General features: G+C 47.5%; 1 protein-coding gene, 1 long non-coding RNA gene and 1 pseudogene across 3 annotated transcripts; 1 reads left to right on the forward strand and 2 right to left on the reverse strand.

Annotated features, from left to right (window-relative positions):
* Positions 1-19: 19 nt before the first annotated feature.
* On the reverse strand, positions 20-6900 carry CD27 (CD27 molecule). Of its 2 annotated transcripts, none has more exons than XM_030938706.1 (6): positions 6541-6900; positions 6217-6348; positions 1381-1560; positions 1103-1192; positions 719-838; positions 20-419 (listed from the first exon to the last, which is right to left on the reverse strand). In XM_030938706.1, exons 1-6 carry the CDS (start codon positions 6674-6676, stop codon positions 163-165), a joined length of 915 nt encoding a protein of 304 aa, XP_030794566.1. In that variant the 5' UTR covers positions 6677-6900; the 3' UTR covers positions 20-162. The 2 variants fall into 2 exon arrangements, with proteins under 2 accessions (XP_030794566.1, XP_010384254.1); XM_010385952.2 differs by having other exon boundaries at positions 20-465.
* Positions 4176-12924, forward strand: LOC104680119. Its single transcript, XR_750406.2, has 3 exons — positions 4176-4823; positions 8050-8221; positions 12418-12924. It is a non-coding gene; the product is annotated as an uncharacterized LOC104680119 (long non-coding RNA).
* Positions 12925-13264: 340 nt separating this feature from the next.
* The window catches only part of LOC115899953, a 35914-nt pseudogene continuing 22230 nt past the window's right edge, over positions 13265-26948 (reverse strand).

The raw sequence follows: 26948 nt of genomic DNA on the forward strand, positions 1-26948 counted from the left end.
AGAGAGGAAGCTGTCGAGCTGCAGGGTGGTCATCTGGCACTTTATTTTGTCCATCTTGTAGCATATGGGTCTTTCGCAGCAGGAAGTGTGTTTTACAACCAGAGCCCCGCCCTCCTGCAGCGCAGGAGCAGCTGGCTGGGCTCCTGCTTCCCACTCTCCACCTCATCCGTGTTTGTCCTCGTCCCTGCCAGTCTCGAAAAGGCACTCTGTCACGTGTACACAGGAAAGGGCCCTGACAAGAGGATGGGACTGCGGTGGTGGCTGCCAGGTCTCATTCTCTCTTGGATGGCCGGCGGGGTGGGGAGGCCAGGGCTGTAGTGCAGCTCCCGCAGGTGCTGGCTCACGGGGAGGAAGCAGGCTCCGGTTTTCGGTAATCCTCCTGGATGGGGATGGTGCTGCCTTCCTCCTCCCTGGGGCAGCTGTAAGGACAAGGCTCTGCAGGCCCCATGGGACTTTCTCCTTTGTCTGCAGAAGGAGATCCGATGAGTCTTGGCCAGCAGTGGGGGCAGGGGGAGACGGGAGAAGGAGATGGGCAGAGGCAGGTGTGCTTGGGGGAGGGGTGTCAGGAGCACGCCCGCTAAGGGGAGAGAAGGGCTAGGACCAAGGCTGGTGAAGTGAAACTGGTGGGTTTCAGTGAGACTCCAGGCGTGGGCAGTGGGGCTGAGCTGTTGGGGTGTGGTGCAAGGGCAGGACCGGAGACCTGTATTCTGTCTCTTACTTGATCTATATTTCCTTTGTTGATGGAGGAACAGGGCTCCAGCCAGGGTGAAAACAAGAAACATTCCGGAGAAGATCACAAGGATGCGAATAAAATCTGAGCTGCACAGGGATCTTTGGGCTGTAATAGGAGGGGACACACAGGGGTTAGGGGAGGGTCTAGCCCTTGGCTCCCCCAGCCCAGCCCTCCTGTCACCTTGCCTGTCCCCTTTCCCCCACCTTCTTCTCTCCCACTCCCCACCGTTAGCCAACTCCTCTGCTAAATGGTGGACTCTGCTTTTTCCCCTCCTCTTATCCCTACTCCAAGGAGCTTTCTGTCTGGCTTCCCTTCTGGCCCCTCCTGTGTGCATTCTCTCTAGCAGTGGGGATTACGGAGAAAACTCACGTGGCCAGTGGGTAGAGAGAGTCCGGGCAGGCAGCTGCCTGAAGTCAGCCAGAGTCTGCATGTGCCCTGCTGTTCTGGCCTCCAGCATCTCTGGAAAAACAGAGACAGAATGAGTAGCAGCAGGGAACCCCATAGGGCACATCTAAAGGCCTGAGAGGCGCTGGATGGGATGAGAAGGCAGAAACAGGCTGACCTTATGTAGGGGTAGGAGTGGGGAGTGCTGGTTGGGGTGTCACCCCTACCCCATGTGATGGCACAGAGAGTTGCCTGGAACTTACCACTGACATAAGGTAAGTGGGTGGGCTGAGGGTGTGGGCCCAGGGCCTGAGACGGCCAAGTGGTCAGCGAAGGGTTTGGAGGAGGATCACACTCAGTACACTCCTTGTCCCTGCACTGCCAGCCATTGCGACAGGCACACACAGCGTTGGCAGTGATGGTGCAGTTGCGAATGAGAAGACCTGGGAGAGGAGGACCAGAGAGCATAGGACACTCAGACCTGTGGAGACCTTCAAGGTCCACTTGCTTCATTCCCCAGCCCCCATCCCAGGCCCACCTCTAGGGACCTGCTTCCCTTTCCATTCCCACCCCTGCAAAGGCCTGCCCTTGGCTCACTGTCCCCCAGTGCCTTTGCCATTATTATTGTTATTAAAGAAGAAAGTTGAACCTTTCAGAAGGAAGATTCGTGGGTTCAGACATAGGAACCATGAAAAGTAGAAAGAGCTTATATAACTTTCTCTTGTACTCCCTGACACTTTTTTTTATTTTTTATTTTTTTATTTTTTTGAGACGGAGTCTTGCGCTTGTTGCCCAGGCTGGAGTGCAGTGGCGTGACCTCGGCTCACTGCAGCCTCCACCTCCCGGGTTCAAGCAATTCTGCTGCCTCAGCGTTCCAAGTAGCTGGGGTTACAGACACCTGTCACCACACCCAGCTAATTTTTTGTATTTTTCATAGCAACGGGGTTTCACCGTATTGGCCAGGCTGGTCTTAAACTCCTGACCTCAGGTGATGCACCAGCCTCAGCCTCCCAACGTGCTGGAATTACAGGCGTAAGCCACTGTGCTCGGCCCCAATACTTTAATAACTTTTAATTGAAGTATAATATACATACAGAGAGGCACGCAAGAGTGTAAAGCTTAAGAATTTGTACAAATTTGACTCACAGGCATAACCAGCACCAGATCAAGAAATAGAAAATAGCTGGGTGAGGCAGGGAATTGCTTGAACCCAGGAGGTGGAAGTTGCAGTGAGCCGAGATCACACCACTGCACTCCAGTCTGGGCAACAGAGTGAAACTCCGTCTAAAAGAAAGAAAGAGGCCGGGTGCGGTGGCTCAAGCCTGTAATCCCAGCACTTTGGGAGGCCGAGACAGGCGGATCACGAGGTCAGGAGATCGAGACCATCCTGGCTAACATGGTGAAACCTCGTCTCTACTAAAAATACAAAAACTAGCCGGGCGAGGTGGCGGGCGCCTGTAGTCCCAGCTACTCGGGAGGCTGAGGCAGGAGAATGGCGTAAACCCGGGAGGCGGAGCTTGCAGTGAGCTGAGATCCGGCCACTGCACTCCAGCCCGGGCGACAGAGCGAGACTCCGCCTCAAAAAAAAAAAAAAAAGAGAGAGAAAGAGAGAAGGAGAGAAAGAGAAAGAGAAAGAGAGAAAGAGAAAGAGAAAGAGAAAGAAAGAAAGAAGAAAGAACGCCTGTAATCCCAGCACTTTGGGAGGTTGAGGTGGGTGGATTGCTTGAGCTTGGGAGTTTGAGACCAGCCTGGCCAACATGGTGAAACCCCGTCTCTACAAAAAATAGAAAAATTAGCTGGGCGTGGTGGCACACACCTGTAGGCCCAGCTACTGGGGAGGCTCAGGTGGGAGGATTGCTTGAGCCCAGGAGGTGGAGGTTGCAGTGAGCTGAGATCATGATACTATGCTCCAGCCTGGGTGACAGAGTGAGATCCTGTCTCAAACACCACCAACAATAAACAAAGTATGTTAGGGATTTCCAGGGACTGGGGATGGGGATGGGAGTGGTTGGGGGGAAGAAATGGGGAGTAATTGCTAAGGGGTATGGGTTTCTTTGGGGTGACAAAAATGTTATAGAATTAGATAGTGTTGATGGCTGCACAACCTGTGAATACAGTAAAATAAATAAATAATAAATAGATAGTTACTTGATTACAATTGCTAAGCATTTTTGTTTGTTTGTTTGTTTGACGGAGTGTTGCTTTGTCGCCCGGGCTGGAGTGCAGTGGCACAATCTTGGCTCATTGCAACCTCCGCCTCCTGAGTTCAAGTGATTTTCCTGCCTCAGCCTCCCTAGTAGCTGCGATTACAGGTACGTGTCACCACGCCTGGCTAATTTTTTGTATTTTTAGTAGAGACAGGGTTTCACTGTGTTAGCTAGGATGTTCTCAATCTCCTCACCTCGTGATCGGCCTGCCTTGGCCTCCCAAAGTGCTGGGATTATAGGCGTGAGAATTTGCTTTTAAAATACACATTTTGCTCAAGTGTAGGGGTCTGATGTTGGGTGGTTGGCTGTTAATCAATTATCCCGGGAGTGGGGGTGGTAGGGCACTAGCTGGGCTGGGCTGGGCTCGCTGGCAACTGGGTTGAGAGGAGGGTGATTCAGAGGAAGGCAGTGACACCCAGATGTGGGACAGGCTGCAAGGAAGCCTGGTGGGCTTTAGGGCAGACGCTGTGGGGACTCGGGGAGTCCTAGGAGCCCTGACAGGTGGAAAAGGGGTGCAGAAAGGGAGGATTTCAAAGGGAGGATGTCAAAGGTCATAACCGAACCTAACAATTTTCTACTTATGCCTTTTGTCAGGACTAGGAGAGGGACAAATGCCTTCTTGGCATCCTTATGGCCCTGTGACCTCCTAATGAATGCTGACTCTGAGTTGCTACTAGAATTTGGTTTCCTTGTGGCTTCCTAGGAATTATGAGCCATGTTGGATAGGAACCTGCAAGGGAAGAATGAGGAAGCCTGGGACAGAGCACTGGTGGTAGGGAGGAGTGATGACAAGAGTCTCCGCTAAAAGGGAAATGGAAGGGTTAAAGAAGGGGCTGGGAGGGTTAAAAACAAATGAGGTGCTATTGTTTCAGTGGGGAATATCTGGAGACCTGGGAGTTCTATTTAGCAGGTATAACCTGGGCTCAAAATTCCAGGCTGACTTCAGGCACGTCCTCATCTCACAGATGCCAGCACTAAGGCCCAGAGAGGGCCAAACTCATTCAGCCTGCCCATCTTCTCACCCCTGGCTGCAGTCGCCTGGGGTCCTGCTGCAGCCAGGTACCGCTGCGGTACTTTGGGATCTATTGGCTGAGCTCCCAGAGAAGGGTCATGGATTGGGCTAGTCTGGAACAAGTGAAGGGACTGAAGATGGGCTCAGTATGGGGCAAAGACCTTCAGGAAGGGTCTGCAGAGTGAGTAGGGAGGTTTTGACTAGAAAAATTGCAACCCTGCAGGGGCCGCTGCCAAGAGAGAAGCATCTACTACAGTTACATTTTTAAGTTAAGGAGACTGAATAATATTTCTTGTGTATTAAAGAAGTTCTTCTTTAGTTGATTTGCAATGGAAAAGCTTTTATTTTCTTTTTTGGAAACAGGGTCTCACTCTGCTCACTCGGTCGCCCAAGCTGGAGTGCAATGGTACAGTCACGGCTCACTGCAGCCTCCACTTCCTGGGCTCACATGATCTCACTTCAGCCTTCTGAGTAGCTGGGACTACAGGTTCGCACCACCATGCTCGGCTAACTTTTTGTATTTTTAGTAGAGACAGGGTTTTGCCATGTTGCCCAGGCTGTTCTTGAACTCATGGGCTCAAGGGATCGCCTGCCTTGGCCTCCTAAGGTGCTGGGATTACAAGTGTGAGCCATTGCACCGGCTTTTTTTGTATGTGTGTGACAAAGGGTTTTGCTCTGTTACCCAGGCTGGAGTACAGTGGTTGATCAGCCTGGACCTCCTGGGCTCAAGTGATCTTCCCACCTCGGCCTCCCAAGCAACTGGGACTATAGGTGCACTACCACAACCAGCCAATTTTTTTAGAGACAAGATCTTGCTGTGTTCCCCAGCTGGTCTCAAACTCCTGGGCTCAAGTCTCTACAAAAAAATACAAATATCCTTCTGCCTTGGCCTCCCAAGTGCTGGGATTATAGGCATAAGCCACCACATCCAGCCTTGGTTTTTGTTTTTTTTTACAGGACCAGTCTCTGTAGCTCACACCTGTAATCCTGGCACTTTGAGAGGCTGAGACAAGAAGATTGCTTGAGCCCAGGAGTTCAAGGCTGTGGGGAGCTATGATTACACCACTGCACTCCAGCCTGGGTGACAGAGCTAGACCTTGTCTCTAAACAAAACTAAACCAAGCAAAACAAAACGAAGTACCAACAGACCCAGTGACACCAAACACATCTTGCAAGTAGGTAGTTTAATAGTTACAGTTACCTAGTTCTAAAAAGTATCTTGCTAGAGAACATTTGTTCAAAGGGGCCACTTTAAAGCCTGCTATTCTAGTGTATGCTGGCTGTAGTTTCTGAAATTTTAGCAAAGATGGAGCAATAATAACAGCATTCATAAGCATAATTGCAGATATTATACTTCGTAGTTTAAAAAATCTTTTTTTTTGAACTATAAAATAAAAACACAGGCCACATACATACTCATTTTCTCAAATTGGCTTTTGTGCAAAAAAAGTTGTTACCTATTGGGTTATTTTGTTATTTCCTTAGAAAGATGTATTCCAAATTCCCCATGGCCAACCTACACATGTGCACTCTGGGAACACAGCCAGTTTATTGGTTAGGCGTTACTTGCCTGAAATCTGGGGTCATAGAACCACTTCTCTCATTTTATTGTCTTTATCCTATCTATAGACCCATTCTCACCAATCCCTCAAATTCTATTTATCCCTTTCCCTGAAATACTAGATTTCTGCCCACATTAATTCATGCCCCACCTAGGGTGCCCCATTTCCCATTTCCCAGCATTGGCTCCACTTGCTGTGAGCCTTGAAGAAGGCTGAAGCTTTGAACCCCTCATCCTCCTTGCACTCTCAAACCCATCACCAGCCTTGCTCCCCCAAATGCTTGTCCAGTGTGCCCACCTATACCCTTGCCCACCTCACCAGAGTTACAGTGCCGACAGCTCTCACAGTGAGGCCGGGTGTGGTGGTCTGGAGAGAAGGAGACCCCTGGTATGCAAGGATCACACTGAGCAGCCTTTCTGTGCTGGTCACAGTCCTTCACAAGGAATGTTCCTGGGAGGAGAGGGTAAGGAATCAAGGCTTGAGAAGGGCTGGTTCTCTGCCCTCTTGAAGGTGGTGCCTCCCCACAGCTGCAGGGTTTCCCTCCTTGCTTGAGCTCAGTCTCACCCTGTGCCTATTTACTGTATTAACCCCAGTCCTCTCTCTTTCACCACTCACCTGGCCCTTGCCAAGGCCCCCTCTTACCTGGCTCACACATCTGGCAGCACAGTTTTCCCTGAGCCCAGTAGTGCCTCTCTGGGCAGCTCTTAGGGGCTGGAGTAGCTGAGAGCCCCACCAGGGTCCCCAGAAAGCACAGCCACCAGGGATGTGGCCGTGCCATGGTTCCTGCCCAGGGAGCGCCTTTCTGTGCCCAGTTGCTGACGCTGGCCTGTGGAGTTAGCACCTCCAAGCTAGGCGCTGCTGTCTCTTCTTTGCACCCCCGGGCAGTGGCTGCTTTAGGTGACAAGCCAACGTTTGATGGCAGAAGCGCTACTGTGGCTTTTTTTTTTTTTTTTTTCTCACAGCAGCAACCTCCACCCCCTTCCCCTTCCGTGTGCTGGGGAGAGTATTAAAGAGCAAACTGTCAGACCTGCTGCTCTTCAAACATGCCTCCACCAACACACGAGCCTCCCTTGGTTTCCGCCTCTCCTGCTCGTGAAGCATGTAGCCCCCTGACTCCTGCTTCTTTTACAAAAAGGTGATGGACACACAGTCTCCCACTCCTCCTATCCATATGCACTTGTGCACAAAGGTGCCCACATTATCCCCCCACACCCCGCCCGTCCACAGTTTACAAATGAATTTGCGTGTCTCCTGTCTCCCATACCTGCATCTCTCCTTTCACAGACAACAGCTGAAAGAAGAAACGAGAGTCAGAATTGAGCACAGGTCCACAAGCTCTTATCTGAAACTTTGGGGGTCAGATAAGTATTGGAATTCAGAATTTTTCAGGTTTATGCAGAAACTAGCACCACAAAACACCCTCGGGGAGTTGGGGTAGCCTCATAATCAAACGCAACATTTCTGCAGCCAAACTATTGAATATTTACACCGACTGGGAGGAAGCTTAAATAGCCTTGTCTCAATTGAGGTCTGGTTTGATGGCCAAATGAGTTGGCTACAGAATGCTCAGAACTGCAAGCAAGGCGCGTAGAGCTGCCTCTCTCCTGTCACTGTTGCAGATCACCTATGCTCTCCTTTAATCCTCATGTCAGCCTCTGATGTGGGTACCACCTCCTGCCCACATGGCCTTCCCTCTCAGGCCCTTGCTCACTCCTCACCTTTGTGCCATCTTTATCCTCCCCTTCCCACTTCTGGCTGTGTCAGTCACTGGTGTCCTGGATCACCTGCGGCATCTTCTCTCCCAGCCTTGGGCACTCGGGATTAAAGGTAGCTTCCTACAGGGGTCATCTCTTTTTTATTTTCCCAGTTCTCCCAGCAAGACTGATTTCGGGATATCGGAAACAGCTAGACTTTTCCCTTTTTGAGTCGTGGGGGCACACATGGGTCAGCAACCTCCTCCACTCTTTCCTCGGCAACCGAGATGTGGAGTGGCTTATTTCCCCGGGAAGTTTTTCATTTAGGGGCTTTGCCGTTATTTCCACACCGCTCATAAATGTCACACTGCTGTGGTCACACCTGTCAGATCTGTTCTCTATCTCACTCTGTAGTTTCCTTTCTCTTCATTTTCTCCATTCTCTTGTCTTTTCCCAGCCCACTCTGCAGCTTTTCATGGGGGTCCACTCAAGTCGGAAGCCACATCTGGGTGTGATTCAGAGAGCTGTTTATGCAAAAACACCCTTTTCACCATCAGGCAGGGCACCTGAATTCCCACCACAGAGAGTGCTGTGGTCCTGAGGACTTTTCTGTCACCCACCATTTCCAGGTTGTGGTAAATGTCTTCACTGCAGGCATGGGGCAGTGGGGTGGCTAGCTGACAGCAGGCCCTGGGAGGATGGACGAGACCCTCAGAAGAATGATGAGGAACTGGGGACCTTTAGGATGAGACTTGTCAAGCAGGGACTTGGAGTTCGCCGAGCCTAGCAACCTGGACTTGACTGGGAACTGCTCACTCGCCTAAGGCCTCTGTCCTCTGGACCAAAGTCCATCACCTCTCTTCTACATACCACTTCTCCAGGGGGTCGGAGCAGGAGCAGGGTCTGCCTGGCTCTCCTGGAGGGTCTCGGCCAAGAGGAGGAAAGCCAGGTTGCTGGACCTTTTTCTTTCCTGGCAAATAGAATGAGCTCATCTCCAGCACTCTTTGCATCCACTTCTGGTGAACCTTCCCCATCCTAGGCTGGCTCCCTGGACGAGACTTTCCTTTTTTTTTTCTCCCCATCTCTCTCTGTCACTCCAACTCCAGGTTGGAGTGCAATGATGCAATCTAAGCTCACTGCAACTTCCATCTCCCAGGCTCAAGCAATTCTCATGCCTCAGCCTCCCGAGTAACTGGGATGACAGGTGCACACCACCACGCTCAGTAATTTTTGTATTTTTAGTAGAGATGGGATTTCGCCATGTTGCTCAGGCTGCCTCAAGTTAATCTGCCCACCTCGGCCTCCCAAAGTGCTGGGATTACAGGGGAGAGCCACGGCACCCAGCTTATTTTTTGTATTTTTAGTAGAGATGGGGTTTTGTCATGTTGGCCAGGCTGGACTGGAACACCTAGCCTCAGGTGATCTGCCCGCCTTGGCCTCCCAAAGTGCTGGGATTACAGGCATGAGCCACCGTGCCTGGCCAGGCCCTTCCTTTTGTCTACAGGCCCTGGGATGCAGCCTGCTGACATCTTCCTTGAAATCTCACACAACCACTTTCTCTTTTCGGGTCAGCCTCTCCCCCGTGCCTGGCTGGGGAAAAAAATATATGGTATTTTCTCAACAATTCCCCGCTTTTCTTTCCTTTCCAGAAACAGGCCCACAGAAGCCCTTCTTGAGAACTCTGAGGACTCTCATGACCTTTTTTTTTTTAGTTCTTTTTTTTTTTTTTTTGAGACAGGGGCTCCCACTGTTGCCCAGGGCTGGAGTGCAGTGGCATGATCTCGGCTCACTGCAGCCTTTGCCTTCCAGGTTCAAGCAATTCTTACATATCAGCCTCCCGAGTAGCTGGGATTACAGGCACCGGCCACCATGCCTGGCTAATTTTTTGTATTTTAGTAGAGACGGGGTTTTCCCATGTTGGCCAGGCTAGTCTCAAACTCCTGGCCTCAAGTGATCCGCCCTCCTTGGCTTCCCAAAGTGCTAGGATTACAAGCGTGAGCCACTGCGCCTGGCCTCTCCTGACTTTGTTGTTTGTTTTTTTGAGACAGAGTCTCACTCTGTCATCCAGGCTGGAGTGCAGTGGTGCAATCTCGGCTCACTGCAAGCTCCGCCTCTCAGGTTCACGCCATTCTCCTGCCTCAGGCTCCCGAGTAGCTGGGACTACAGGCGCCCACCACCACTCCCGGTTAAGTTTTTGTATTTTTAGTAGAGACAGGGTTTCACCATGTTAGCCAGGATGGTCTCGATCTCCTGACCTTGTGATCCGCCCGCCTTGGCCTCCCAAAGTGCTGGGATTTCAGGCGTGAGCCACTGCACCGGGCCCTCTCATGACTCTTGAGGGGGCCTCACCAACCCTCCACCTGGCCCAGTGACTGTAGCCTAGATGTCTGCCAGGGGCACCCTGCTCCTTGAAATCTAGATAAGATGCTCCTTGCTCCCCACTCAGGGCAAGTCCTCTGCAGGCTGTCCACCTGCACAAGTTCCAGTAGGTTGGGTGTTCTTGTGGCCACCTCTGGCTCTGATTTCTCTTTCAGCTGAAGTCTTGTTCTTGCCTCCGTGTCTCCTGTCTGTTGCCTTACCTGTACCCTGCCTCAAGCCCAAAGTGTAGGACACAAGACTTGCTTAAAGTTTCCTCTAAACCAGCTCTAAACAGAAGGCTATTACATGTGGCAGACCTTTTCTTTTTTCTCCAATTTTTATGAATTCATAACCTGTTAAAGTGCTCAGCAGGACCAGTCTCTGCAAGACCTTTGCTTAGAAGGAAGTTCTGTTATGGGACAAAGATGTCCGCAGTCACTGTTCCTGACTTAGGGTTCCTGAGTCTCATCATCTGAAGCTCTGAGTTTGTCTGGTCTTCTTTGTCCCTTGCTCCCCATTCCTTCCTCCCCAATTTCCACTTTCTTTGATGACAACCACTGGCACCGCTGCCTCCACCACCTTAAAGCCTCCTTCCCAGCAAAGCTTTGAGAGGCCTGCACAGGACAGTGAGTTAAGCTCATTAATGAGGTTTTGGGTCCTTGTAACTCCGTAATTTTCATTTCTGCACCTCCCCACTCTGGGTGACATGGGGGACTGACCAACTGTGGGTATTTCCAGCCTCTGCCCACTCCTCAGAAGCCCAGCACAGCTCCCAGTGTCTCCTAGCACATAAGGCACTGGCTCAATATTGGATGGTCCAGCTCAGCTTTGTGCCGTAGCGGCTCTGTCCACAATGATAAAATGGAAATGTCAGAGGGCTCAAGGCCCTTTAGACCTCCTCATTCATTTGACAAGCGTTTTCCGCACATCCATTTTGTGTTAGGAACAAGCTAAGTAATGGGGCACAAAGATGAAAAACAGACACATATGTGGTTTCTGCCCTGATGGAGTTGATACACCATTGTGAGAGTCAGACATTGATCATATGATCTCAAAGACAAATGTAAAATTGGCCAGGTGACGTGGCTCACACCTGTAATCCCAGTCACATTGGGAGGCCAAGGCAGAAGGATTGCTTGAGCCCAGGAGTTTAAGACCAGCCTGGGCAACAGAGTGACACCCTACCTCTACATATAATAAAAATAAATTAACTGGATGTGGTGGCACGAGCCTGTGGTCCCAGCTACTCTGGAGGCTGAGATGGGAGGATCACTTGAGCCCAGGAGGTCGAGGCTGTATTGAGCCATGATCATGCCACTGCACTCAAGCCTGGGTGACAGAGCAAGACCTCATCTCACAAAACCCCCCAAAAAAAACAAAATTAAAATTTGTTAGTAATGGTCATTATTGCTATGAAGGAGAGAGTTGGGGTGCAATGTAGGTGTCTATACCCCTAATAGGGGGATTTAAGGGGTCGGGAGTGCCTCATCCAGGAAGCAAAGTTTAACAGAGATGTGGGATCTGGCAGCTTGCTAACTACGTGATAATTGTTACTTTCCTTGGTTTCTGTGACACCATTCTATTTTCCTTGCTTTGACCACTTGTTTTTTAAGTGCCATTTTTAATTTTTTTAATATACAGATTATATATAATAGGGATAATCTGTTCCTTGAAAGCCTGGTAGAATTTGATTTGTTTGTGTGTAGGTGTTTCACTGTTGTCTTTTTTTTTTTTTTTTTTGGCAGTCTCGCTCTGACGCCCAGGCTGGAGTGCAGTGGTGTGATCTTGGCTTACTGCACCCTCCTCCTCTGAAGTCAAGTGATTCTCCTGCCTCAGCCTCCTGAGTAGCTGGGATTGCAGGTGTGCACCACCACACCTGGATAATTTTTGTATTGTTAGTAGAGATGGGGTTTCGCCATGTTGGTCAGGCTGGTCTCGAACTCTTGACCTCAAGTGATCCACCCACCTTGGCCTTCCAAAGTGCTGGGATTACAGGAGTGAGCCACTGCACCCGGCATACTTTGCCATTCTTCATATAATTTATTGGATGCTTGATTAGTTAATTTAGAAATTTCTTCTTTTCTAATATATGCATTTAAGACTATAAACTTCCCTTGAAGATCTACTTTAGCTACATCTCATAAGCTTTGCTATATTGTTTTCTTATTATTGTTGATTTACTTTTCCTGTTATTATTTATTTTTACCTATATTTATTTCATTTATAAATGCATTAAAATTTTTCCATATCTGTGGGGCTTAACTTTTCCTTGTTTATTATTTTAATTTTAAATTTATTGTGGCCAGAGCACTCAGTCTGTCTGTGTAGCACGGCAGGCAGAACATTGGCCTCCCAAGGACATCTGCGCCCCTGGAACTGCATATTAAGTTACGTGGCAAAGGGGAGTTAAGGCTGCAGATGAAATCCAGGTTGGCCTTGAGATGGGTGATTATTCTGCATTATCCAGGTAGACCCAGTGTAATCACAAGGATCCTTGTAAGTGGAAAAGAGAGGCAGAGGAGAGAGTGCCAGAGAGGTGGCTGCATGAGAGGGATCAATGATGTTGCTGACCTTGAAGCTGGAAGAAGAGGGCCATGAGCCTCGGTATGTGGGTGGCCTCTAGAAGCTGGAAGGAGCAAGGAGACGGATTTGACCCTAGACCCTCCAGGGGCAGTTGCACCTGCCAACACTGATTGTAGCCTGGTGAGGCCCGTTTTAGACTTCTGACCTGTAGAGCTGTAACATGATACATTTGGGCTGTTTTCAACCACTAAGTTTGTGGTAATTTGTTATAGCAGCAGTAGAAAACGAATACATATGAATCCTCTGGCATTTGTTTGAGATTTGCTCTATGGCCTAGTATGTGGTTGTAAATGTTCCATCTGTGCCTGAAAAAATGTCTATTTCTAATTTAGTGGTCTCTGCTTTTTTTTTTTTGTACCCCATCAATAAAATGATTTTCAGCATGTATCCCAAAATAAACAATATTTTATTTTATTTATTTATTTTTTGATAAACAGACATGTTTAATGATAGCTTGCTCTTCACAGAGATGACTACAGAGACCTTTAATCTATAATCCAGGAGTATATAACCATGCAGCACAGACCAATTAGCCAAATGTAAAATAAACTAGATTCTTACCACAACTACCTTGTCAACATCGCAACTATTCTTTCCAAAAGGACCCTAATCTTATGTGGAAACACCTACTGTGGGGGAACCAGAAACCTAGCTATGTGGCCAACAGTAAAAACCAAAGGAAAACATAGCAATTCCGTGGTTAATTGGTGAAAGCAGGGAGTTGGCGCCCTTTACTGTGCTGCTGCTTTGGTCTTCTTCCTTTCGTTCTTTTTGTCCCTCTTCTCAGCCCGTCCATGGTAGCTCTCGGTAGGTTTGAATAAGCCATCTGAAATGTATTCACTTCCTTGGAGTTCACCACAGTGCTCATCTGCTTTTTCCCATCGGTAGCTCTTAACAGACACTTGTTGTCTGAGGACTCACAGCCCTCCGCAGAACCCTTCTTTGGAACGGGTTTGGTTCGACCGTCATACTTCTTCAAGGTGGTGTAGACGCTGCCCGACGTCCGGCACTTCCGGAAGAGTCTGGTCAGGTGGGTCCGGAATTGCTCGCTCTCCAACCACACCACTGCGGCGACGCTGGTTCGACTCCCCACAATATTTTAAATACGTTAATCATATATTATATACTCAAATAGGTTCTATATAAGAATATGTAGACATTCTAGGCCGGGCGCGGTGGCTCACGCCTGTAATCCCAGCACTTTGGGAGGCCGAGGCGGGCAGATCACGAGGTCAGGAGATCGAGACCATCCTGGCTAACACAGTGAAACCCCGTCTCCACTAAAAATACAAAAAACTAGCCAGGCGAGGTGGCCCGCGCCTGTAGTCCCAGCTACTCAGGAGGATGAGTCAGGAGAATGGCGTGAGCCCCGGGGGGGTGGAGTTTGCAGTGAGCCGAGATTGCGCCACTGCACCCCAGCCTGGGCGACAGAGCGAGACTCTGCCTCGAAAAAAAAAAAAAAAAAAAGAATATGTAGACATTCTAAAGGATAAGATGGAATTACATGGTCACATATAGAAACATAAAAAGGATGAGATTGGCTAGATGCAATGGCTCATGCCTGTAATCCCAGCACTTTCGGAAGCTGAGGTCGGAGGATTGCTTGAGCTCAGGAGTTTGAGACCAGTGTGGGCAACAACAACAAAATAATAAAAATAAAATAAAAAGAATGAGATAAGGATAGGAAAAACAATATTTAAAGATACTGCATTTACTTATTTGCAACATAAAAGGTCTGGTTGCTCTCATTAAAATATTAATAGGTAACAAAATTTTCTACGATAAAACATTAATAGTAATATATTTAGTAAGAGCAATATGATTTAATGTGTTTTATTATTTAAAAAAAAACTTCCCTCAACACTTTATATATAGTGATCTGAGTCTAAGCACAAATATTTGATTTTTATGACTTAGATGAAAAAGTTTCTCTAGGTGAAACTGTTTCAGGTGTTTTTTCTTTTTTTTTTTTTTTTTTTTTTTTTATTTTTTTTTGAGACGGAGTCTCGCTCTGTCGCCCAGGCTGGAGTGCAGTGGCCGGATCTCAGCTCACTGCAACCTCCGCCTCCCGGGTTTACGCCATTCTCCTGCCTCAGCCTCCCGAGTAGCTGGGACTACAGGCGCCCGCCATCTCGCCCGGCTAGTTTTTTGTATTTTTTTTTGGTAGAGACGGGGTTTCACCGTGTTAGCCAGGATGGTCTCGATCTCCTGACCTCGTGATCCGCCCGTCTCGGCCTCCCAAAGTGCTGGGATTACAGGCTTGAGCCACCGCGCCCGGCCCAGGTGTTTTTTCTAATTTTTGAATCAAGAGTGCATCTTGAAGCCCACCACAGTGGCTCACACCTGTAATCTCAGCACTTGGGGAGGCTGAGGCAGGAGGATGGCCTGAGGTCAGGAGTTTGAGACCAGCCTGGACAACATAGTGAGACCCCATTGTACTCCAGTGCTGGTGACAGAGTGAGACCCCATCTCCATTAAAGAGAGAGAGGGAAAGAAAGTGCATATTCAACAGGCTTTTTCTGTGGGCCTCCTTGGTGGCTGGGTTGAGGACATGTCCCTTCAGTGTTTTTGCAGTTGCTTTTGTCAGACACCCCAGGGATGTCACTGACTTGAGACCAGTTTTCATGTTATTTTCTTGGGGACAAAGGAGGTTTTCCAACCATGTGGGTAATATAAATCTAACCCCCATACCTGGCCGAGCATAGACCTGTAGTTAACGCTTTTTTTGTTTGTTTGAGACAGGGTCTCGCTCTGTTGCCTAGGTTGGAGTGCAGTGGCAACACAGCTCAATGCAGCCTCAGTCTCCTGGGCTCAAGCAATCCTCTTGCCTCAGCCGCTCGAGTAGCTGGGACCACACCTGGCTAATTTTTTTTATTTGTTTTTTTTTTGTAGAGATGAGGTCTTGCTATGTTGCCCAGGCTGGTCTCGAATTCCTGGGCTCAAGCAATCCTCTCACCTTTGCTTCCTGAAGTGCTGGGATTACAAGGTGTGAGCCTGGCCACACTTTCTTTTTTAGGACTTGTCACGCTTGTGATTTTCTGTGATCTGTGATTTAGGGGATTAATTTTGGTGTGAGATAAAGCTAATTTCTGAAATCAGACATTATGTAAATTGATAGGTGTAAGGTTTGAGTGCTGACTACTGAGGGTTTCTGACTCTCAGTCTATGTAGCCAGGGAAGGGCAAGACCGATAAAAGGAATTTCTCAGATACCAGGCCAGGGGAGAAACATTGAGGGAAAGGCATCGCTATGAAGGGAGCAGTGTTGACCTGGAACTGAAGGGTGGTTCAGGGGCCCAAACCCACTGAGACAGGAGGATCCTGGGGTAGGTGGAGAGAGCTTGACTTTCAGAACCAGACAGACTGGTGGTCCAAATGCCTTTCTGCCGGCTACTACCTGCATCATGTCCAGCATGTCCCACAACCTCTCGACTGAGTCCTTGTCTGCTTGAGGATTGTGTCATGCACTTTGCCATATGTTGGGACAATTAAGGGTAACAATATAAATGAAATGTCTGGCCTTGTCTTGTTTGGGTACTCAATAAATATTCATTTCTCCTCTTTCCTCCTCGGTTCGAGGAGGACAGTCGCAAGGCATAGGGTTGAGGGAACAGCTAGTTAACCTGGGAACTAAACCAAAGGAGTGTGAAAGAGACAGAACGACTCACTAAATTGAACAAGCTGTGCATAGGCGATATGTCTGCTCTGTATGTATTATTCATACTCGGTTCTTTATCACGCAGAATCATGATTTCACAAGGCGACAGGGGACGTTTCCTCTCAGAGTAGGCTCCTGGGCCCCTGGCATTTTTTTTTCTTTCTTTCTTTCTTTTTTTGAGATGGAGTCTCACTCTGTCACCCAGGCTGGAGTGCAGTGGCAAGATCTTGGCTCACTGCAACCTCCACCTCCCACGTTCAAGCGATTCTCCTGTCTCAGCCTCCCGAGTAGCTGGGATCACATGCATGCGCTATCACGCCCAGCTAATTTTTGTATTCTTAGTAGAGATGGGGTTACACCATGTTGGCCAGGCTGGTCTTGAACTCCTGACCTCAGGTGGTCCTTGGGATCCTTTGGGAGCCTTGGCCTCCCAAAGTGCTGGGACTACAAGCATGAGCCACCATGCCTGGCCTTTTTTTTCTTTTTTTTGAGACGGGTCTTGCTCTTTCGCCCAGGCTGGAGTAAAGTGGTTGTTCACTGCAACCTCTGCCCCCTGGTTCAAGCGATTCTCCTGCCTCAGCCTCCTGAGTAGCTGGGATTACAGGCATCTACCACCACATCTGGCTAATTTTTGTAGTTTTAGTAGAGACGGGGTTTCACCATGTTGGCCAGGCTGGTCTTGAACTCCTGACCTCAAGTGATCCACCTGCCTTGGCCTCCCAAAGTGCTGGGATTACAGGTGTGAGCCACTGTGCCCAACTGCCCCTGGCATTTTCTACTTGCTTTTTTTTTTTTTTTTTGAAACAGCATCTCGTGCTGTCACCCAGGCTGGAGTGCAGTGGCACCATCTCGGCTCACTGTAGCCTCGACCTTCTGAACGCAAGCAGTCCTCCTGCTTCAGCCCCCAAAATATCTGTGACTATAGGCATGCACCACCAAGCCCAGCTTTTTTTTTTTTTTTTTTTTGAGACGGAGTTTCGCTCGTTGCCCAGGCTGGAGTGCAATGGCGCAATCTCTGCTCACTGCAACCTCCGCCTCCTGGGTTCAAGCGATTCTCCGGCCTCAGCCTCCAGAGTAGCTGGGATTACAGGCATGCTCCACCACGCCCGGCTAATTTTGTATTTTTAGTAGAGACGGGGTTTCTCCATGTTGGTCAGGCTGGTCTCAAACTCCTGATGTCAGGTGATCCGCCAGCCTCGGCCTCCCAAAGTGCTGGGATTACAGGTGTGAGCCACCGCGCCCGTCACGCCCAGCTAATTTTTGTATTTTGTAGAGATGGAGTTTCACCATGTTCCCCAGGCTGGTCTTGAACTCTTGAGCTCAAGTAATCTGCCCACATTTGCCTCCCAAAATGCTGGGATTACAGGTATGAGCCACCATGCCGGGTCATTCTTGCTCTTCTGAGTGACTTCCCTTGCCCACCAGACAAGGTAAATGGCTCATGGAGCCAGTCTAGTGATCTTCCCTGTGTTGGGGAGGGAGGCATGCCCCACTTTCCACAGCTGTTTCTGAGCCTCATGACTGTGACCCCTGAGAGGCACCTAAGACCTTTGTTTCCCTGCTAGTCTGTGGTGTGGTATCTGAGCCTGAGCTCTGAGGGCAGCTTGCTTCCTAGGCTGTGCTGGAGCCCGCTAGTACTGCCTAGCCAAAGCCGGATGCTTACATTTTCAGGAATTTTGTGAGGTTACTTGCTGGTAGCTTGAAATTGGCCAGTTGGCCATAGTAGGAATACTTCCAACCACATACATCACCAATGCCATAGATCAAGGACTTCCCACCCCGAGAGCTGGCTGTTAACATTTACCACCGCACCACCACTGCTGACTTACCACTGCTGACTTAATGAGGCCCAGTCATTACTTGTAGTCATTTTTTGGGTCTTGGAGAGACAGAGTTCTTTCCTGTCTGGGATCCTGTCCCCTCTTCCTAGCTTCTAGGTAGAAGCTCCTGTGCGGATCCCCCATCTTACTGCTCCAGCCGGCTTAGGATTTCAAGCCAGCAGGGCTGGAAAATGATTCCGACCTTCGGCTTTACCCTCTCATTCTACATCTGTCAGAACCATGGGCTGCAGAGGCAAAATGACTTTCCCTGTGTGGCACAGCTGGGAGAGAACCCAGGTCTCCTGAACCCCAGTCTACTGCTGACGAGCCCTTATAGAGTACACGCCTCAAAGGTGCTCAGTTTCTATGCTGATCTGACTGTGTACTCGCAGCACCTTCCATGATCAACCTGCAGGCATGGCTCAGCCACCCTTCCTGCCTGTCTGTTTCTGGTCTCATAGACCGTTCCCTGCCCTTTCACTCTATGAGCCCCTCCCAACTTGTTTCTCTTCCTTTTTAAAATGGAAATTTAGTGATAAAAGCAATATTCATATCACCTCCTTATGAAAAATTAAACAGCAAAATCCATCATTTTCATCAGTAGGTAAATGCACTAAGAAGGCTTGTACCTGTGCCCCAGGAGACATATGCAAAAAGATTCAAGCACTAGTGTTTGTAATTCCAAAAAAAAAGCCGGTGTGGTGGCTCACACCTGTAATCCCAGCACTTTGAGAGGCTGAGGCGGGCAGGTGGCTTGAGCCTAGGAGTTTGAGACCAGCTTGCGCTACATGGCAAAACTCCATCTTTACTAAAAATACAAAAATTAGTGTGTGTGTTGTGTGTGGTGTGGTGGCACATGCCTGTAGTCCCAGCTACTCTGGAGGCTGAGGCATGAGAATAGCTTGTAGCTGAGAGGCGGAGGTTGCAGTGAGCTGAGATCGTGCCACTGCAAAAGAAAGGAAGAAAAGAAGAAGGAAGAAAAGGAAGGAAGGAAAAGAAAAAGAGAAGAAAAGGAAGGAAGGGAGGGAGAGAGGGGGGAAGGAAGGAAGGAAGGAAGAAGGAAGGAAGGAAGAAGGAAGGAAGGGAGGGAGGGAGGGAGGGAGGGAACAGTAGTTGAATAATAAATTGTTGTATATTCACCCAGTGGAATATTCACACAATGTAATGCTTTAGAGGAATGAATATGAACCACCTGCATATAGCCATGTAGATTAATTTGCATGAATCTCAAAAATATAATATTGTACCTCGTGAATGTACTTAATGCCCCCTGAATTGTACATTTAAACATGGCTTAAGTGGTAAATTTTATGTATATTTTACCACATATAAATAAATAAGTAGATAGAAAAAGCATGTTAAGTGATGTTGCACAAATACACAGAAGCAAGGCATAGAAAAGTACATACGATTCCATATATAAAGTTCAGAAACAGGCAAAACGAAACAGTTTGTTGTTCAGGGTGCACACAGATGGTAGAACTAGAAAGGAAAGTGAGGAAGTGATAGACACAAGCCAGAGCTGCCTCCCCGGGTGAGGAGGGAAGGTGCGATCAGGGCGCTCCTAAGGTTCTGCTAATGTTCTGATCTGAACGTGAGTTTTCAATGTGTTATTTTCACGTATGATTTTACATATCTTAGTTCACAATAAAAAGTACAAATTATATTTTAAAAGTTGGAGGTGAAAATAAAAATGGAAAATTATAGATAAGACTCAGTTTTCCTTTGATCAATCTCCTCCCCCAATCCCTGGTCCTCTTCCTACCTCCTTAGGGTAGGAAGCACTATTTTCAGATTATTGAGTATTCTTCCAGAACTTTCCTAGACCAAAAAAGTTATGTGTGTTGTTGTGTGTGTGTGTGTGTGTGTGTGTGTGTGTGTGTTTAACAGAGTCTCCCTCTGTTGCCAAGGCTGGAGTACAGTGGCATGTTCTCAGCTCACTGCAGTCTTCACCTCCTGGGTTCAAGTGATTCTCCTGCCTCAGCCACCCAAGCAGCTGGGACCACAGGTGTGCACCACCACACCCAGCTAATTCTTGTATTTTTAGTAGAGATGGGGTTTCACCATGTTGGCCAGGCACCTGACCTCAATTGATCTAACTGTCTCAGCCTCCCACAGTGCTGGGATTACAGGTATGAGCCACTGTGCTAGGCATATTGTATATCTTTTAAAATTATTTTCTTTCCTTCTTATTTTTTGAAGTAGAGTCTTGCTCTTGCCCAGGCTGGAGTGCAATGGCATGATCTCGGCTCACTGCAACCTCCACCTCTTGAGTTCAAGTGATTCTCCTGTCTCAGCCTCCCGAGTAGCTGGGATTACAGGCGCCTGCCACCACACCTGGCTAATTTTTGTTGTTTTAGTAGACATAGGGTTGCACCATGTTGGTCAGGCTGGTCTTGAACTCCTGACGTCAAGTGATCTGCCCGTCTCGGCCTCCTAAAGTGCTGGGATTACAGGCGTGAGCCACTGCGCCCGGCCTGTTTTTTTTTGTTGTTTGTTTGCTTGTTTTTGTTTTTGTTTTTTGAGACGGAGTCTCACTCTGTCACCAGGTTGGAGTGCAAGGACATGATCTCGCCTCACTGCAACCTCTGCCTCCCGGGCTCAAGCGATTCTCCTGCCTCAACCTCCCAAGTAGCTGGAATTACAGGTGCCTGCCACCACGCCCAGTTAATTTTTGTATTTTTAGTAGAGACAGGGTTTCACCACATTGGCCAGGATGGTCTCAATCTCCTGACCTCGTGATCCACCTGCCTCGGCCTCCCAAAGTGCTGGGATTACAGGCGTGAGCCACCGCGCCCGGCCAGGCTGTTTTAAAAAATTATTTTATTTTCTACGTAAAATGTTATTAAGCAATAATCAAATATTTCTCACTCTGATTTCTTGGCCCCACTCCTCCTGAGGATTCTCTGCTTGAATTTTTCAGAGCAAGGGTGACCCCTGTCTTAGGGGAGGTAGGAGAGTGCCTCATGCACAGCATCTGGCTGTTCCTTCTCCCTGGCAAGGGGCCTGCCTCTCTTTTCCATATCTGAGATAACTGAGAGCAGTAACATCTGACTTTGTCTTTTCCTTTCTTATTTGGGGCATCGCAGGCCACCTATATTTGCTAAAGGAAATCTTACACAAAGCTGTGATAATTCTAGCACAGAGCAAGAAATAGAGCCTAAGGAACAAACCATCCATTTTCTCTCCACTCGGTAAAAAAATTATCTCTGGGAAATGACATAGCCCAAGTCTGGCAGTTCCATGTTCTTCTTCTTTTTTGTTTTTTTAGAGACGGCTTTGCTTTCTTACCCAGGCTGGAGTGCAGTGGCACAATCATGGCTCACTGTAGCCTCGAACTCCTGGGCTCAAGAGATCCTCCTACCTCAGCCTCCAGAGTATCTAGGACTAGAGGTACACACTACCATGCCTGACTAATTTTTAATTTTATGTGGAGACTGGGTCTCTTTATGTTTCTCAGGCTGGTCTCAAACTCCTGGCTTCAAGAGATCCTTCCACCCCAGCCTCTCAAAGTGCTGAGATTATAGGCATGAACCACTGCCCCTGGTCCATGTTCTTCTTATATTGCTTTTTTAATTACTTCTTTTTGCAGATAGAGAAGGGCTTGTTAACTGGCCTCATGACTCAGCCTGCCAGGCACAATTCTCCATCGGTCCCAGCACAGTTGTATTTTTATGTTTGTTTTGGTTTTTTCCATAAATGATATACAGTATGTGTCCTACGATTTGGTTTTTCCGCTTTTAATCCAGTTATATGTCTTGGAGATCATTTCATTTTATACTTCTAGAACTACTCGTTTTCTTAAACAGAGAATGGATGTGCAGAGGTTTTTAGCCATTCTCCTGGTTCCTGAATACTTAGGTTGTTCCCAACAATGCACGATCATAAGTGGTGTTGCATACACATCTCATATTTCCCTGTGCATGTGGGAGTGTCTCTCTAGAATAGGTGCTGGGCATTGGAATCGCTGAGTCATAGGATATGCACATTTTTCACTTTAATAGATGCTGGCGAGTTGCCCTCCAGAGTGGCCCTACCCAATCCACACTCCTAACAGCAGTGGAATGAGAGCACATATTTCCTCACGTCCTGCCAGCCTTTCATATTAGCAAGCTGTTTTTGAGCATCTCATTGGAGGAAAATGCTGTCCCATTGTTTCAGTGTGCACTCTTCCCATTCCCGGGGAGGCTGAGCATCTTTCCATGATGACGCTGTTTGTGTTTCCTCTTTTGTGTCCAAGGTCTTTCTACCCTTATGTCACCACCAGTGTTCTGAAGTCCACCCTTGGCTCTTCCCTACAGCAATCCTGTCCTCCAGACCCAAACTGCATTGCCTCTACAGTCACGGGGATGCCTCTGCCAAACATGGTATATGCCTGCCATCTGCCCTGGGGACTGAGAAAAGCCTCCTGGTGACAGGGGAAATCTCTGCTGTCCCTCCCTTACTAATGTCAGGGGACTTCAGACCTGCACTGTCCTTTACCTCACTTGTTACATGGCAGCTGGGACTTGCATGACCCCTAGACTCCTACTGCTTCAGCACTCCATGACCCCCCAAACTATACTGACCTCCAGCCCAAACAAGGGATCCTTGGTGCCTGTTGACTTTTATTGAGATTAAATGAATCATTTTAATAATTTTAAAATGTGCCATTCAGTGGCTAGTCTTTTATTGACATAAAATGAATCATTGTAATCATTTAAAATGTACAATTCAGTGCTTTTACTATATTCACAAAGATGTGCAGATATCACTGCTAATTCCAGAACATTTCCATCTCCCCTAAACGAAACGTCTTACCAGCAGTCGCAGTCACTCCCAATTCTCCCTTCCCCAATCCCTGGCAAACACTAATCTAGCTTCTGTCTCGATGGATTTGCCTATTTGTGACATTTCATATAAATGGAATCATATTAATATAAAATGTGACCATTTGCATCTGGTTTCTTTCATGTAGCATAATGTCTTCAAGGTTCATCTATGTTGTAGCTTCTATCAGTCCGCTCCTTTTTATGGCTGAATGACATTCCATTGTACAGATATATACCTTGTTTTGTTTATCCATTTGTTAGTACTGTTGCCATTTCTTATTTTCTTATTTTTATTTATTTATTTTTTTGAGGTAGAGTCTTTCTCTGTCACCCAGGCTGGAGTGCAGTGGGGTGATCTCAGCTCACTGCAACCTCCACCTCCCGGGCTCAAGTCATCCTCTCACCTCATCCTCCCGAGTAGCTGGGACTACAAGAGTGCACCACCACGCCCAGCTAATTTTATCTATTTTTTTTTTTTTGTAGAGATAGGGTTTTGTTGTCCAAGCTTGTTTTGTTGCCCAAGCTTGTTCCACTTTTTGGCTATTATGAATAATGCTGTTGTCAACATTCATGTACAAGGTTTTATGCAAACATATGTTTTGAATTCTCTTAGGTATATACCTACTAGTAGAGTTGCTGGGTCATATGGTAACTGTTTAACTAGTTGAGGAACTGACAAAGTGTTTTGCACACAGCTGCACCATTTTACGTTTCCACCAGCAGTACCTGAGGTTTCCAATTTCTCTACATGCTGGCCAACACAGGTACATTTCTGTTTTTAAAAAAGTTATAACTACCCTAGTTGGTATGAAGTGGTATCTTATTATGGTTTTGATTTGCATTTCACTAGGGCTAATGATGTTGAGAATCTTTTTTTGTGCTCATCGCCATTTGTATATTATCTTCGGAGAAATGTCTGTTCAAATCCTTTGCCCATGTTTAAATTAAATTATGTGTCTTTTGTTGTTAAGTTCCAAGAGTTTTTTTTTTTTTCTTTTTGATATTATGAATTTTAGACTTTACTAGATATGTGATTTGAAAATATTTTCTCTGGCCTGGCGCGGTGGCTCACCCCTGTAATCCCAGCACTTTGGGAGGCCGAGGCGGGCAGATCACGAGGTCAGGAGATCGAGACCGTCCTGGCTAACACAGTGAAACCCCATCTCTACTAAAAATACAAAAAAAAAAAAAAAAAAAAAAAAAAAAAAATTAGCCAGGTGTTGTGGCAGGTGCCTATAGTCCCAGCTACTCGGGAGGCTGAGGCAGGAGAATCGCTTGAACCCAGGAGGCGGAGCTTTCAGTGAGCCAAGGATCGCGCCACTGCACTCCAGCCTGGGCGACAGAGCAAGACTCCGTCTCAAAAAAAAAAAAAAAAAAAGGTTTCACATTTTGATGAAGTTCACTTTATCCACTGTTTCTTTTGTTGCCTGTGCTTTTGGCGTCATATTTAAGAAACTGTTGCCAAATCCAAACTCATACAGATTTTCACTTATCTTTCCCTCCAAGAGTTTTATAGTTTTTAACTCTTAAATTTAGTTATTTGATTTATTTTGAGTTAAATTTTTTATCTGGTTTTAGGTAGGGGTCCAACTTCATTCTTTTACTTGTCCTAGCACTGCTTCTTGAAAAGACTATTCTTTTCACATAGAATGGTCTTGGCACCATTGTTGAAATTAATTGATCATAGATGTATGGGTTGATTTCTGGACTCTAAATTGTATTCCACTGATCTCGATGTCTGTCTTGAGGTCAATACCATGGTTTTGATTACTGTAGCTTTATAGTAAGTTTCAAAATTGGGACTTCAACTTTGTTCTTCTTTTTCAAAATTATTTTGGCTATTCTGTGTCCCTTGCATTTGCATATGAATTTTAGGATCAGCGTGTCCATTTATGCAAAAAAGAAGGCAGTTACAATTTTGATGGGGATTGCATGGAATCTGTAGATGAAATTGGGGAGCCGGGCACGGTGGCTCAAGCCTGTAATCCCAGCACTTTGGGAGGCCGAGACGGGCGGATCATGAGGTCAGGAGATCGAGACCATCCTGGCTAACATGGTGAAACCCCGTCTCTACTAAAAATACAAAAAACTAGCCGGGCGAGGTGGCAGGCGCCTGTAGTCCCAGCTACTCGGGAGGCTGAGGCAGGAGAATGGCGTGAACCCGGGAGGTGGAGCTTGCAGTGAGCCGAGATTGCGCCACTGCACTCCAGTCTGGGCGACAGAGCGAGACTCCGCCTCAAAAAAAAAAAAAAAAAAAAAAAAAGAAATTGGGGAATATTGGTACCTTCAGTCCATGAACACAGATGTCTTTCCATTTATTCAGGATTTCTTTAATGTCTTTCAACAATGTTTTGTAGTTTTCAATGTGTAAGTCTTGAACTTTCTTTGTTAAATGTATACTAAGGTTTTTTTTTTTTTTTTTTTTTTTTTTCTTCTTGAGGCAGAGTCTCACTGTGTTGCCCAGGCTGGAGTGCAGTGGCCCAGTCTCGACTCACTGCAGCCTCCGCCTCCCAGGTTCAAGCAATTCTCCAGCCTCAGCCTCCCGAGTAGCTGGGATTACAGGTGCCTGCCACCACGCCTGGCTAATTTTTTGTATTTTAGTAGAGATAGGGTTTTATCATGTTGGCCAGTCTGGTCTTGAACTCCTGACCTCAGGTGATCCACCTACCTTGTACTCCCAAAATGTTGGGATTACAGGTGTGAGCCACTGCACCTGACCAATGTATACCTAAGTTTTTATTCTTTTTGATACTATTGTAAATTGAGTTGTTTTTCCTAATTTTTTTTTTTTTTTTTTTTTTTTGAGATGGAGTCTCACTCTTGTCGCCCAGGCTGGAGTGCAATGGTACAGTCTTGGCTCACTGCAACCTCCACCTCCTGGGTTCAAGTGGTTCTCCTGCCTCAGCCTCCTGAATAGCTGGGATTACAGGCATGCGCCACCATGCCCGGCTAATTTTGTGTTTTTAGTAGAGACGGGGTTTTATCATTATGGTTAGGCTGGTCTCAAACTCCTGACCTCAGGTGATCTGCCTGCCTTGGCCTCCCAAAGTGCTGGGATTACAACCGTGAACTACCATGCTCAGCCCCTAATTTCATTTTCTTTCTTTCTTTTCTTTCTTTTTTTTGGAGGCAGTGTATCATTCTGTCACCCAGACTGGAGTGCAATGGTGCAATCTTGGCTCACTGCAACCTGCACTTCCCAGGTTCAAGTGATCCTCCCACTTCAACCTCCCAAGTAGCTGGGACCACAGGCACGTGCCACCATGCCTGTCTACTTTTCGTATTTTTTTGAAGAGATGGGGTTTAGCCATGTTGCCCAGGCTGGTCCAGAACTCCTGGGCTCAAGTGATCCACCCGCCTTGGACTCTCAAAATGATTACAGGTGTGAGCCACCGCGCCCAGCCCCGAATTTCATTTTCAAGTTCTTCATTGCCCATGTAGTAGTTGACATTTGAAGGAGGCAGTTGTTTTCTCCAGAGTTGGAAGGTGGTGCCTTAAGGTGTAGGCGTGTTGCTATGACAGCCCGTGGGCCGTTGCTGGGGCTCTCTTGTGACTTCTCTGAAGTCACAGATGGAGAGTTTGACTCTGTGACACAAAGGGAAACATGTCTGACTAATCTTTCCCGCACTCCCTTTGCTTCTGATGGCTCCCTCAGCTAGGAGAGGAGGAGAGGAAGAGAGTGTGTTGGTGGGGCCTAACCCTTTCTTACAGGTGCTTCCTCTGACCCTTCTCTTCTGCAGGGTATTTTGGGCAGCTACTGAAGGGACAGGCACTCCCAAAGGGCAAGGGCTGTGGCAGCCTTCTCTTTTACCCATAAGTTGGCCAGAATTGATGCTACTTTATTTATTTAGTTATTTATTTTTTGGGAGATGGAGCCTCCCTCTGTCACCCAGCTGGAGTTCTGTCACCCAGGCTCGAGTGCAGTGGCGTGATCTTGGTTCACTGCAACCTCTGCCTCAGCCTTGGGTTCGGGTTCAAGCAATTCTCACGCCTCAGCCTCCCAAGTAGCTGGGACCCCAGGCATGCCCCACCATCCCTGGTTAATTGTTTTGTATTTATAGTAGAGATAGGGTTTCGTCATGTTGGCCAGACTGGTCTTGAACTCTTGGCCTCAAGTGATCTGCCCA

This window comes from Rhinopithecus roxellana, chromosome 10 (genome assembly GCF_007565055.1).
Source record: "Rhinopithecus roxellana isolate Shanxi Qingling chromosome 10, ASM756505v1, whole genome shotgun sequence".
Classification (NCBI taxonomy): Eukaryota; Metazoa; Chordata; class Mammalia; order Primates; family Cercopithecidae; genus Rhinopithecus; species Rhinopithecus roxellana.